Here is a 12,203-nt window from a genome sequence, read left to right as displayed (position 1 = left end):
AATGCTGTATGCAGTATAAGGTTAGGGGAGAAGACCCTCTCTCTGGTCCCAGCTGTATCAATTCAGGGTTGATACCCAACAATGGAAGGCACACAAGTTGCCTCAGTTATGTACATAATTACAGGTATAGAAGGTGTGAAAAGGAATTTTTAAAATAGGAAAGATGATGCAATTTAAATGTAGAGGAAAACTGAAAATTTTTGGAACTAAAAATAATACCAGGGATCTAGTACAGATATAGCAGTTATAGGGCAGAGTATTGCTTTGAAGATGTCAAAGTAGGATTTCAATGGATTTGAAAGAGTTAATCACCAACAAAGCGACAGGCAAATGAATTGGTTTTGATATTCATTTGCTATTGTATATTGACTTCTATTATTTTCCGTGTTTTACTAAATTGTGTACTTACATTTATCTCAAATGTTGTTTTGCAGGTGATAATCATATGGGTGGTAGTAGCAAAGAAGGTACATTAAAAGAAACTGTAACTTTAAAATGGTGTACACCAAGAACAAACAGTGTTGGTAGGTGCCCCTTTTCTCTCTCTCGGATATGTCCATGAACTGCATAATGCTAACAATATTGTTTCTTCTTTTCCTCCACCTTGCTGTTTTTTGTTGATCATGCATTGCACAGAGTCAGGAGACCTGTGCCACATTAATTTGTTTTAAATATGACAGTTTGATCTTTGTTTCATGACTGAATTCCTATAATTTTGTGAGCTTTAATTAAAAAGAGAGAGAGGGTCAAAATAACTTAAAATTATCAGATATACACTGCAGTAAATGAGTGTTGAATGGAGACTATGTGAGCTTACATGAAAGCGTCATCTCAAAACGATGTTGAAGAATGTGCAGAAATGAACCATATACACTTAGAAGTTATTGTTGTGCTGGGGAGCATATGAAAGCCCCTGTTAGCGCACAACTGAAAGACATATTCTTCATGTATGTGTGCACGAAGATCAGTGTTTGCTTTTGCTTTTATACCACTTACATTACCACCAATATCGGTTTTGCTTGTTTTGCAGTGTGGTTAATGTTCATTACATTCTATGGTGTTTAATTTTTGTTTGTTTTATGAATTAGGTATTTTTTCTGTATTGTAATCAAACTAAAGTTTCTCTTCCTCTCCCCCCCCTTTCCCCCCCTTTAGAACTTCATTATTGTACTGGAGCTTTCAGAATATCACCTGTAGATGTAAATAGTCGGCCTTCTTCTTGCCTTACCAACTTTCTCCTTAATGGTAAAATACTTTCTGTCTAAAAACTCAGAAAAAATATATTTTATTTTAATTGTTCTGGATTCAGGTTTGAACTCAGAGCTATACAATGTGAAATCTAACCTAGAGAGTCTTCTGGAGTGCCAAGGAACTTGCTTGAAGTGCAGGCAGTTTGAAGTCTCTGGACTGCCCAGGCCTGGTATGAATAATAGGAGCCTGACCTTTTTCATTTGACTGCTCAGCTGTGTAGTGCTTTCTGTTGGCTACACCTTGGCTTCCATTTCAAGCCACTGTCCTTAATGATACTGAGCTGATCAAATATCAGTTTTGGTTGTGTGGACATGTGTGCACGTGCGCATATGCACACACACACCAGAGGGGCCAACTTAGGCCCCTGGTTATGGGTGCCCAGCATGTGTGACGTGCTGATGTCATGTTGTAATGTGACGTCATTTCACTTGGGCCCCCTGGCCTTGGTATCTGACTTCCGATGGTACCAGAAGTCAGGTTCCGAGACCTCACAAGAGCTCGGAAAGCACCTCTGAGGCAAGAGGCCTCGGAGATGGTGTCTGAGACCTTCTAAGACGTCCGAATCTTATTTCCGGTGCCACCAGAAGTCTGGTTCTCGCAAGGCCTCAGAAAGCATTTTCAAGGCCTTGGAGATGCTGTCCAAGGCCTTGCAAGACCTCAGGCACCCAGAGCCCCCCTTACTTGCCCCCCCGAGCATCCTGGCTGGGGCCTTACAAAATGGAAACTTCGTATTCAGTCATATTGTCTGAACATAATATACAAGTGCTTATACTCTTGATAGTTGCATAGATTCAGGAAGTGTAACTTCTGCTTGCAATATCTATGTTGCCTTGCCTAAAATTTGGGCTGCTTCCCACAAAAGATTTGCTTTTGTCTCTGGTAGGATTTCCTTGATTATTTGAATGTGGAAAATGTCTCATTGTGTTAAGAACTCTGGCCATGATGCCATGAGCTGTACAATTAAGTTTGTTCACTTGTGATTCTTAGGATTGTATTCAACTAAATCACTGCATGCTTGAAGGAATTTTGTGAGCACAATGCAACTTCACCCCTCTTCCCAATCTGCTCCTGAAGTTTGGGGGGAATCCAGGGTAGACTGGGTAAGAGAGGGAGGGAAAGTTAAGTTGCACTCACAGAAGTTGTTCTGTGCATACAAGGGTTTAGTTCGATACAGCTCTTGTTTTCTTGAAGCAGGTATTTTTTTCTCCACACCTTCCAGACAAGCCATAAGCTGCTTTTCAACATTGGCTTCTGCTAGTGTACCAAACAGTCACAAATATAAAATGATGCTCCTGGGTTAATCCCAAGCCTCATTTTAATACCAAGGACAGAGATAGGAACTGTTAGGGACAGAGGTTGGAATTTAAACTGCTTAGGTGTATGCCACATAACTGATGCCACTATTTTAATTTCAACATAATGTTTGCCACTCTTAAGACACAATTTCCAAAGCTTGTAAGTTTACTTTTCCAGCAAGTGATTGATATAAATATTTGTTTTAAAATGTAATTTGTGCTTGCATAATCTACTAGCTTCCTCTAGCTCAAGGATATTCTTGGTCAGCTTCTTTCAGTATCAAAAAACTTCACTTGGCTGCTAAGGGGTGGGATGGGCGAGCAGGAGGCAGAAGAAAGAGGGGGTGGGATCAATTTCAGAAAGTAGGCAAACAAAATTTTTTAATAATGCAAACAAATGAAAATGTCCTTTCCTACAAATATTTTATGTGTTTTTTAAAAATACAACCAAATAACCAGGTATCTTGTAGAATTTTTAAGCTAGGTAACTAATGAATCAATTTCTCTTTCAATAGGTCGTTCTGTGTTGTTGGAACAACCACGGAAGTCTGGCTCTAAAGTAATTAGTCATATGCTTAGTAGCCACGGAGGAGAGATTTTTCTTCATGTTCTAAGCAGTTCTCGATCCATTTTGGAAGATCCTCCTTCAATTAGTGAAGGATGTGGTGGTAGAGTCACAGACTACAGGATTACAGTAAATGTCTTTATGTATTTTTTCTTTAAGCCATTATCCTCTCACAGCCACAAAGCTAGGCAGAACCCTTGTATTAATGTCACGGAGGGGAGCTTATAATCAAGGGACAGGGAAAAAGGAAGCTGGGCCTACTTTTCAAGAAATTTCAAGAAAAAGTGAAACTGATTAATTTCTCCTTTGAGGAATGACAATAACCTGGATTTTGAAGGCAACCTTAGTTTTCATCCTTCTGGACTGAAATTGGGGCCACCAACAGGTTTTTGTGGGATCTGGGCAAGCAATAAATGGTTGGTTTTTAAACTTATTTGGGTCTATTATAATCGGAGGTCTCAGTTGTCCTTGGCCCAAAATCCAGCTTTATCGTAGCATTTGTAGCATTAACTGTACAGTGGTACCTTGGTTTAAGAACAGCTTAGTTTATGAACAGCTTGAATTAAGAATATTGCAAACCCGGAAGTAGGTGTTTTGGTTTGTGAACTTTGCCTTGGAATAAGAATATGTTTCACTTCCTGTTGAGTGTGTTCCATTTGTAAATTGAGTCCCCCCCTTCTATGGGAAAGCATACCTTAGGTTAAGAACGCTTTGGTTTAAGAATGGACTTCCGGAATGGAGTAAGTTCATAAACCAAGGTACCACTGTACAGTACTTCATTAAAATCCAATCAACAGCATCCACTCTGAAGCTCACAAAACACAACTTTTCTTCTTCACTGTGCCATTTTCTGCTATGTGATCTCAGCTTTAAATAGGTGTTGCTTGAATCTTGAACAACGCTTACAGGATCTGAAATGGCTTCATTAAAAAAATTCTGGTCAATATTTTAGCAACTTAATGTGTGAATGTTTCAAAACTTTTCAAAACTTTCTGCAGCTGAACTTTCCCTGTTGGTAACAACTGTAAGATTTGGCACTGATACTGAAAACTAAAAAAGCCTATTTAAGCTAAGTTGCATGTAATATATGATGATCAGACAGGATATTATAATTGAGCAGTAATGATGAAATGTTGGGAAAGATTCTCATTTTATCTTGCTTGCTTATTTAGGATTTTGGTGAATTTATGAGGGAAAACAGGCTTACTCCTTTTCTGGAACCCAGATACAAGAGTGATGAAAGTTTTGAGATTCCCTTGGAGCGAGCCAAAGATCAACTAGAGAAGCATACTCGCTACTGGCCCATGATCATCTCACAGACTACTATATTCAACATGCAAGCAGTAGGTGACTATGGATTGTTTTTAAATCCCAGGCCTAAACCACATTTTACTTGGTAATAGGCAATTAAATATAGTTGGGAATGCATTATACATTTAATGTTTGCTTAATATTAATCTATACACGTGGTAGTTTCAAAATGTTACAATATCTCCTCAGCCCTTAACAAGAATACTCTTAAGCTTTTTGGGGGTTCAGGCAATCAAGTTCACTGTTCTTTCTACACCCTCCAAGTTTTCAGGGATATTTCCCCTTCTGGTATTGTGTGGATTCTAGGGTTCACTGAACATAAGGTAAAGGTAAAGGTACCCCTGCCCGTACGGGCCAGTCCGACTCTGAGGTTGCGCGCTCATCTCGCTTAAGAGGCCGGGGGCCAGCGCTGTCCGCAGACACTTCCGGGTCACGTGGCCAGCGTGACAAGCTGCATCTGGCGAGCCAGCGCAGCACACGGAAACACTGTTTACCTTCCTGCTAGTAAGCGGTCCCTATTTATCTACTTGCACCCGGAGGTGCTTTCGAACTGCTAGGTTGGCAGGCGCTGGGACCGAGCAACGAGAGCGCACCCCGCCGCGGGGATTTGAACCGCCGACCATGCGATCGGCAAGTCCTAGGCGCTGAGGTTTTACTCACAGCACCACCCGCGTCCCACTGAACATATTCAGTTCTATTTGAGCTGTTTTGTTTGAGGGAGAGATTGCCCCCCCCCTTAATGATTTTATTATCATTATTATTGATACTTCTTTAAAACTTGAGGTTCCTCCAAGCACGCTGACTCCTCCCTGAACCCATTTTGGCTCCATTTTTGTCAGGACAAGGGCACTGAGCTATTAGATGGAATGAATTTGGGTAAGTGTCTTAATAAAACCAATTTATGGCTTCCTGCCGGTTACTTGCATTGTTAACTCTTCAGCATATAATGATTTCACTGCCATCAAGTTCATGGAGGATGAGGCTCTCCCTTATGGAGTTGCTCTGTCTTCACGGTCAGAGGCTTCAGAATACCAGTTGGTGGAAACCCCATTGGGTCCTGGTTGCGGGTTTCCCACAGGCACCTGCTTGTTCACTGTGAGAAGAGAATGCTGGACTAGATGGGCCTGATTCAGCAGGCTTTTCTTGTGTTCATGAAGAACATCTGTTTTCTTTTTATCTCATAGGTGGTGCCATTGGCCAGTGTTATTGTCAAGGAAGCATTGACAGATGAAGATGTCCTCAATTGTCAGAAAACAATTTACAATTTAGTAGACATGGAAAGAAAAAATGACCCACTGCCCATATCAACAGTTGGAACAAGAGGAAAGGGTCCTAAAAGGTAAATATGACTTTTTGGTACATTTAACTCAAATTATATTTTGAAAGCAGAAGTTACCCCCTTGCCCCTCTCCTTTTTACTCATTGATTGTGCAGTTCACCACATACATCAAAGGGATTGCATTAATAATTATTTTTTACTCAGAAGCTTGTCCATTCCAAAATAAACTGTTGAAATGAATCTAGAAGTCTTAAAATAGAAGTGAGGATAAATTAGATACTTGAGATTGGAGAATTTGTGTAGATAAGAATCAAAACATGTTGTCTTTTTCAATAGAGATGAACAGTACAGGATCATGTGGAATGAACTGGAGACTCTTGTTAGAGCACACATAGCCAACTCGGATAAACACCAGCGAGTTTTGGAGTGCCTTCTGGCTTGCAGAAGCAAACCACCTGAAGAAGAGGAGCGCAAGAAACGGGGGAGGAAAAGAGAAGAAAAAGAAGAAAAGTCAGAGAAAGCAGGAAAAGACTATGAACCAGAAAAATCCTGGCAGGAATCGGAAAGGTGCTTTATCAGTACCGATAGAATTTTATTTCAGGTTTTAGGTTTATATAAACGGCAGGAGTGACAGGCCAGTTTTCTTTGTCTCAGCACCATTAGAAAGAGTTGATTTTGGCCTGTTCCAAGGAGACTCTAGCACGAAGCCCAAAGCATGGAATGGGAGCTCTCCAGAAAGTATTAGTATCTTTAAAAAATTGTTCAAGAACCCCCCATCAGCAGAGGGGAGAACCCAGGCTACATCTGCCCTTACCTTTTACTTGAGGTTCATGCTAAGTTCCGAGTATCAAGAAGTGTTTGTGGAATGTGTATTCTGCGATTTGCCTACAAGCATAATGTGCTTGCCTCATGAATGTTTGTGTGTTTACACACACTGGGAACTGAAAGGTTAAACTAAAAAAGAAAGAAAAGCTGGCTTTAATTTTTTAAAAATACAAATTAAGTAGTTATTCATGCTTCAAAAGTAACAGAAGTATAGTAATTTGCTGTCCATAGATTTAATTCTAATTTCTTCCCAACATAGTTTGTTAAATAACAAGCTCTTTTCAGCGCAGGTCTCCAGCTTTTTTGGCCCATTCTTTGATTCTCTAGGTAATATCACTGTCTCACAATTTACTAAACGGAACCGTTGGCGTTGAAATTGCAGTGGTAATTCTTTTTATTTATTTCCGCAGGTTAAAAGGCTTATTAGAGCGTGAAAAAGAAGAACTAGCAGAGGCAGAAGTAATAAAAGATTCACCTGATTCTCCTGAGCCACCAAACAAAAAGCCCCTTGTTGCAGTGGATGAAATTCCAACCATTGAAAAAACTAAAGGTAGATTTTGAATAATTTTTTGAAAAAAAGAAAAAAAGAAAAAGTTAAAAACTGATTTGAGGTGCATTATCATGTGTGACCTAACATTAAGCTTTTTAAAACAACAACAACAACAACACCCAGTAACCTTGGAGATTAAAAAAATTATAAAGTGTAAAGGTTAGAGTTACTTTTGTGCTGTAAATAACTAGAAAACTTGCTTGTTTGGGTGGAAGAAGAATAACTTCAACAAGACATAGGCCTGTATATCTGCTGGATGCTGCCAATGTTGTTTTAATAAAAGTGAATGAAAGAATCGTATATCTGGGGCTACAGAATGCAAACTATGCTTGCAGGATGCCTTCAGAAGAAGCGACTCAAATATTCTTAAATGTCTCTGCAAAGAAGCACTGCAATGTAACAAGTGTTCCTGTGGGGAGAGAGGCATGTAAGTGGTGGTGTAGCACAGGGTGGGACAAGTGCTGCACTCCCCTCCCCCCCATGGACTGGGCAGAGGGTGATCGGTGTGATGGCCTAACACAAACATTTATTTGCAACCTCAAAAGGGGTTAATTAAAAAGCTTAACACACTAATTCACAACACCAGCCCACAAAACTTAGAATCATCAGATTGTGGAGTTGGAAGTGACCTCAAGGGTCATCTAGTCCAACCTGTCCCCCATCCAATTAGAAACCAACCATACCAGACAAAGCTAAGCAATGCTCTCAATGGTTAGAGTATTAGACCCCCACTTGGCAATGAAGCTCACTGGGTGACCCTGGGCCGCTCACCATCTCTCAGCCTAACCCATTTCACAGACTTGTTGTGAGGATAAAATGGGGAGGAGAAGCATGTGACCATCTTGAGCTCCTTTGGAGAAAACGTGGCATAAAAATGTAATGAAGAATAAGAAGAAATAATTTACTAGGCAGTCCCAATTAACACAGGAATATACATACACACTGCTGTATGAAGATTAAGGTTTCTTTCTGAAATGCTATATTTTCTGTACAAAGCGTGTGTTGTTGTTTCCTTTAATTTCCTGTAAGAATCCCAATTTACCATTCAGGAGGTAGTACCTTTCAGCTCCTGATGAAAGATATTTTGCAAGGAGGCAGGAGAAAACTTGCACAACAAAACAGAGCACAAAAATAAATAGCCTTCAGCCACCCTTCAAATCAGGTTTAGCCACAATCTCAATTCCCCCCAACCCAATTCATTTTCAGCATCATCCTACGTATTGAGTTCAGTGAGACTTGCTCCTAGGTAAACAGGGATAAGATTGCTGTGCCCCCTCAAAAAAATATACCCAGGGCGACAGTGGTGACGCCCCCCTCCCCATGCCTTTGAAGGCATGGCAGCAGGAGGGATCCTGTTGCTTACATACTTTCCTGTTCCCCTTTCCCTTTCAGTTTTATGAGCCATTTCTGCCTTTGCAAGATAGGAATCGGCATTGCCAAAGGGCTATGCAGAGGAATCTCTTCACCACGCATTCTTCCCTCTCTTCTTGATGCCAGAGAACTTCCCTAGATAGCTCAGTCATTAGAACTTGAGACTCTGGATCTCAGGGTTGTGTGTTCAAGCCCCAATTTGGGCAAAAGATTCCTGCATTGCAACAGGTTGGACTTGGTGACCCACTTGGTCCCTTCCAACTCTACAATCTTGATGCCAAAGAAACTGCCCGCTGCTGCTCTAGAACAGTGACAGGTGGCCTTGCCAGCACAAGGAAGGACCAGACCACATTTCCTCTTCCCATTGTTATGATCAGTTGCTGATCAGGGTTACACTGATAGAACTGCAATAAACATCCTTGTGTCTACAAAATACGACTAAGAGGTGACAGAAATAATACAACTGGCAGAGCTTTTTCACTTAGAGTCAAACCTCGGTTGTCGAACATAATCTGTTCTGGAAGCCCATTCAGCTTCCAAAATGTTTGACAACTGAGGTGCGGCTTCTGATTGGTTGCAAGAGCTTCCTGCACTCAGCAGAAGCCACATCAGATGTTCAGCTTCCAAAAAACGTTTGAAAACAGAAGCATTTACTTCCGGGTTTTTGGTATTTGGGAGCCGAAACATTCCAAAACAGAGCCATTCAGGAACCGAGGTTTGACTATAATTGTGAAAAAAGTCTGTCCCTAGTTGTGAAGTGAAATCGTTATTGTTTTGTACTTTCATTGAGAAACTAGTGTTGTAAGAAACCAGTTGGGTTGAAGAAGGTCTGGAGGCTCTGTTGTCCCTGTGTACTGACAGAGCTTAATTTTGGATTTTGTCTCTGAATTAAAATGTGGGTTGCTTTTAGATATTCCCTGGTCTGTTAGAAATGAAGGTGCTATTTATCCTGGATCCACTGCTGGTGAAATATGAACAAGGGGGAAATGCTGTGTTCATGTATCTGTAAAATGTATGCTGCTTGTTGTATGAGTTTTTGAATGAAAACTATTGAACGTACTTAAATTGTGTTTACCAAACCTAGGGCCAGTTTCTCTCCTGTCTTTATGGAGCAGCAGAATTAACACTGCAAATTCTAGGAAACATCAGGAATTTACTGGTCGCTTGAACTCTGTCAACAACAAAGCTGAGTTATATCAACATCTTAAAGACGAGAATGGGTTTGTACTACTAAATAGCATGTTACTTGAAGTGATTTTTTTTTACTAGCCAAAAACTGTCTGAATATCATATTTATAATTATATCAGTGTCATGGAATTCTACTCAGTATTGATCCAGAGCAGATTCCAGCATATAGTTAGCAGAGTAAAAACTTAAACAAGTTACAGAATTCCCAGAAAATAGACTAGAGGCAATTAATATTTGATCCAGCAGAGCTTTACTGCTTCTGAAGGCAAATGAGCATAATGGTCACAAATCCAATACATTCAGGATTAGCACAGTCCATAAGAAAACCAGTTGCAGCAGACTTCACTTAAGCTTAAAGGTAAAGGTACCCCTGCCCGTACGGGCCAGTCGTGTCCGACTCTGGGGTTGCATGCTCATCTCGCTCAAGAGGCTGTGAGCTGGTGCCGTCCGAAGACACTTCCGGGTCATGTGGCCAGCGTGACAAAGCTGCATCTGGCGAGCCAGCACCAGCGCAGCACATGGAAACGCCGTTTACCTTGCCGCTATAAAGCGGTCCCTATTTATCTACTTGCACTTAGGGGTGCTTTCGAACTGCTAGGTGGGCAGGAGCTGGGACCGAATGACGGGAGCTCACCCCGCCGTGGGGATTCAAACCGCCGACCATACAATCGGCAAGTCCTAGGCACTGAGGTTTAACCCACAGTGCCACCCGCGTCCCCCACTTAAGCTTAAGCTTACAATAACTTATAATAATACTTCTAATAAACCTTAACACTAAACATACTATGTGCAGAATCCTGCACCAGAAGGTAAAGAGATAGAAAGAGAAAGTGAAACCCAGGCTCCTTCTGGCCTCTTATTATAGTCAGCATGACCTTGAGAGAAAGATAATAGGACCAGTTTAAACCAGCTGTTCTCAGCTTCTCTGAAGGTATAATCCAAACATCATGAACTTTCTGCTTGCTTCTTTCACATAGAGAAGCTTCCAGAACCCTCTTGAATTAATTAGAATAGGAAAGATCTCTACACATCAGATCAAAACTTTCTGCACCAAGAAATGCAAACTGACAATCAGAAATAGGGTTTTAGTAAGCAAAACAAAATTGGAGTAAGCAAACTTGTTTTCCTCAGTTTATCTTGTTCTTCTGCAGTCTCAAAATAATGATGAAAGGTTAAGAGACACACATGTTATTTTGGCAATTAGTTATGCATGCAGTTGGGTCAGGTTTAGTCTAGGAGACAAAGAAGCATAAATATTTTTGAAACATACTGATCAATTTTCTTGTAAATAGAAAAATCTGGGGTGGGGGAATGCCATTTTTTAAAAATAATTACTAGAATGCTCTTAAGGCAAAATTTATTTGTTTGTTTATTTGCTTTGTTTCAGAATGGAAACAACAGAAAATGGGAAAGCCAGCCGGCAGTGAAAATGGAATCTAAGAATTATAATTTGTTATGTTGCATAAACATTTTATTCTTGATTCAAATTGATTCAAACTTCAGTTGCTTTGATTGTTTTTTCCCTATTTTTAGCACTTTTCTATAAAAATAGAAAATCTCAATATTATATTAAATGTGTAAATCATTTGTCCCAAATCCCTTTTTACTCTAGGATCAAATAAAGCAAGACTTCATTTCCAACTAATAGTAAGGTCTTTATAAAAAAATGAATTTTAAAATGTTTTTGATTCCCTCTGGAGAAACACGGTATTTTTTTTTTACCTGGGTTGTGTTTTCAGGTGTGCTTTTAGATACATTAAAACTTTTTAGGAGATTGTACTTTAGGAGAGTGCTGCATAAAGACATTTGTTGTTGGACACAATGTCTTGGTTTTAATGACAGAACAGTGATAAACTGTCTGGGTATGTTATAGAGCAACAATGGGCTCTTAATTCCATTAAAGAAGGGGCAGTTGAGGGTAACAGAGACCTGCCACACACAATTGTTTTGAGGCTAAAAATATTATATAGCACATTCCGTAAATAAAATGCTATCTAAAATGCTGAACTGCTTATACCAGTCCTAGATAATAAGAAATATAGATTTAAGTATGGTTGTCCTTGATCAGTTGTTTGGGTTAGTGTGTGCTATTTAAACATGTATTGATATAGATGGGGCTGCAAATAATCTTTTGTGTATTGAAAGGCACAAGAAACCTAAGTCTAAACTGGGCTATACAGAAAGACAGGCTGCAGCTGCTTTCATTGACAACATGGCTACAGGGTGTTTGCACAGTCCAGTTCACACTGGGCTTTCTCCATTAGTTCTCTTACTGCATAGTGGATTATGAAGGCTGATACATTAAGTAAAACCCTGTTGCAAAGGGGAATAGACACCCTGCCAACTATCACAACTAATACCTGAGATCAAAACAGTTTCAGAAGGGGAAGTAGCCCTGCAACACTGTTAAAGCTATAAAGATAGCATTATTTTGTGCTTTGTATACAAATATAGTATTCTTGATTGCAACTCCGTATTGGCCAGCACAGCTTTTGAATTGTGGGGTGATGGGAGAGGGAAGCATGAGAACAATTGTTTAAGAATAAACTTGGTTTTTCAGAAAAATA

At 40.0% G+C, this 12,203-nt stretch overlaps 1 protein-coding gene across 4 annotated transcripts in view; it reads left to right on the top strand.

The window, feature by feature from the left end:
- Positions 1-12,203, top strand: part of INTS13 (integrator complex subunit 13) — a gene marked incomplete at its 5' end in the record, with an annotated part of 27,810 nt that extends 15,607 nt beyond the window's left edge. For all 4 annotated transcript variants that reach the window (XM_081927713.1, XM_081927712.1, XM_081927714.1 and 1 more), the window contains 9 exons: positions 435-524; positions 1,156-1,245; positions 3,062-3,240; positions 4,284-4,454; positions 5,607-5,761; positions 6,038-6,268; positions 6,937-7,076; positions 9,532-9,667; positions 11,024-12,203. In XM_081927713.1, coding sequence (XP_081783839.1) covers positions 435-524; positions 1,156-1,245; positions 3,062-3,240; positions 4,284-4,454; positions 5,607-5,761; positions 6,038-6,268; positions 6,937-7,076; positions 9,532-9,667; positions 11,024-11,063 — 1,232 coding nt within the window. In that variant the 3' untranslated portion in view covers positions 11,064-12,203. The remainder of the gene's footprint in view (positions 1-434; positions 525-1,155; positions 1,246-3,061; positions 3,241-4,283; positions 4,455-5,606; positions 5,762-6,037; positions 6,269-6,936; positions 7,077-9,531; positions 9,668-11,023) is intronic.

Source organism: Podarcis melisellensis (genome assembly GCF_964234715.1).
Source record: "Podarcis melisellensis genome assembly, chromosome: 10".
Classification (NCBI taxonomy): domain Eukaryota; kingdom Metazoa; phylum Chordata; class Lepidosauria; order Squamata; family Lacertidae; genus Podarcis; species Podarcis melisellensis.
This window is presented reverse-complemented; position numbering and strand designations above follow the sequence as displayed.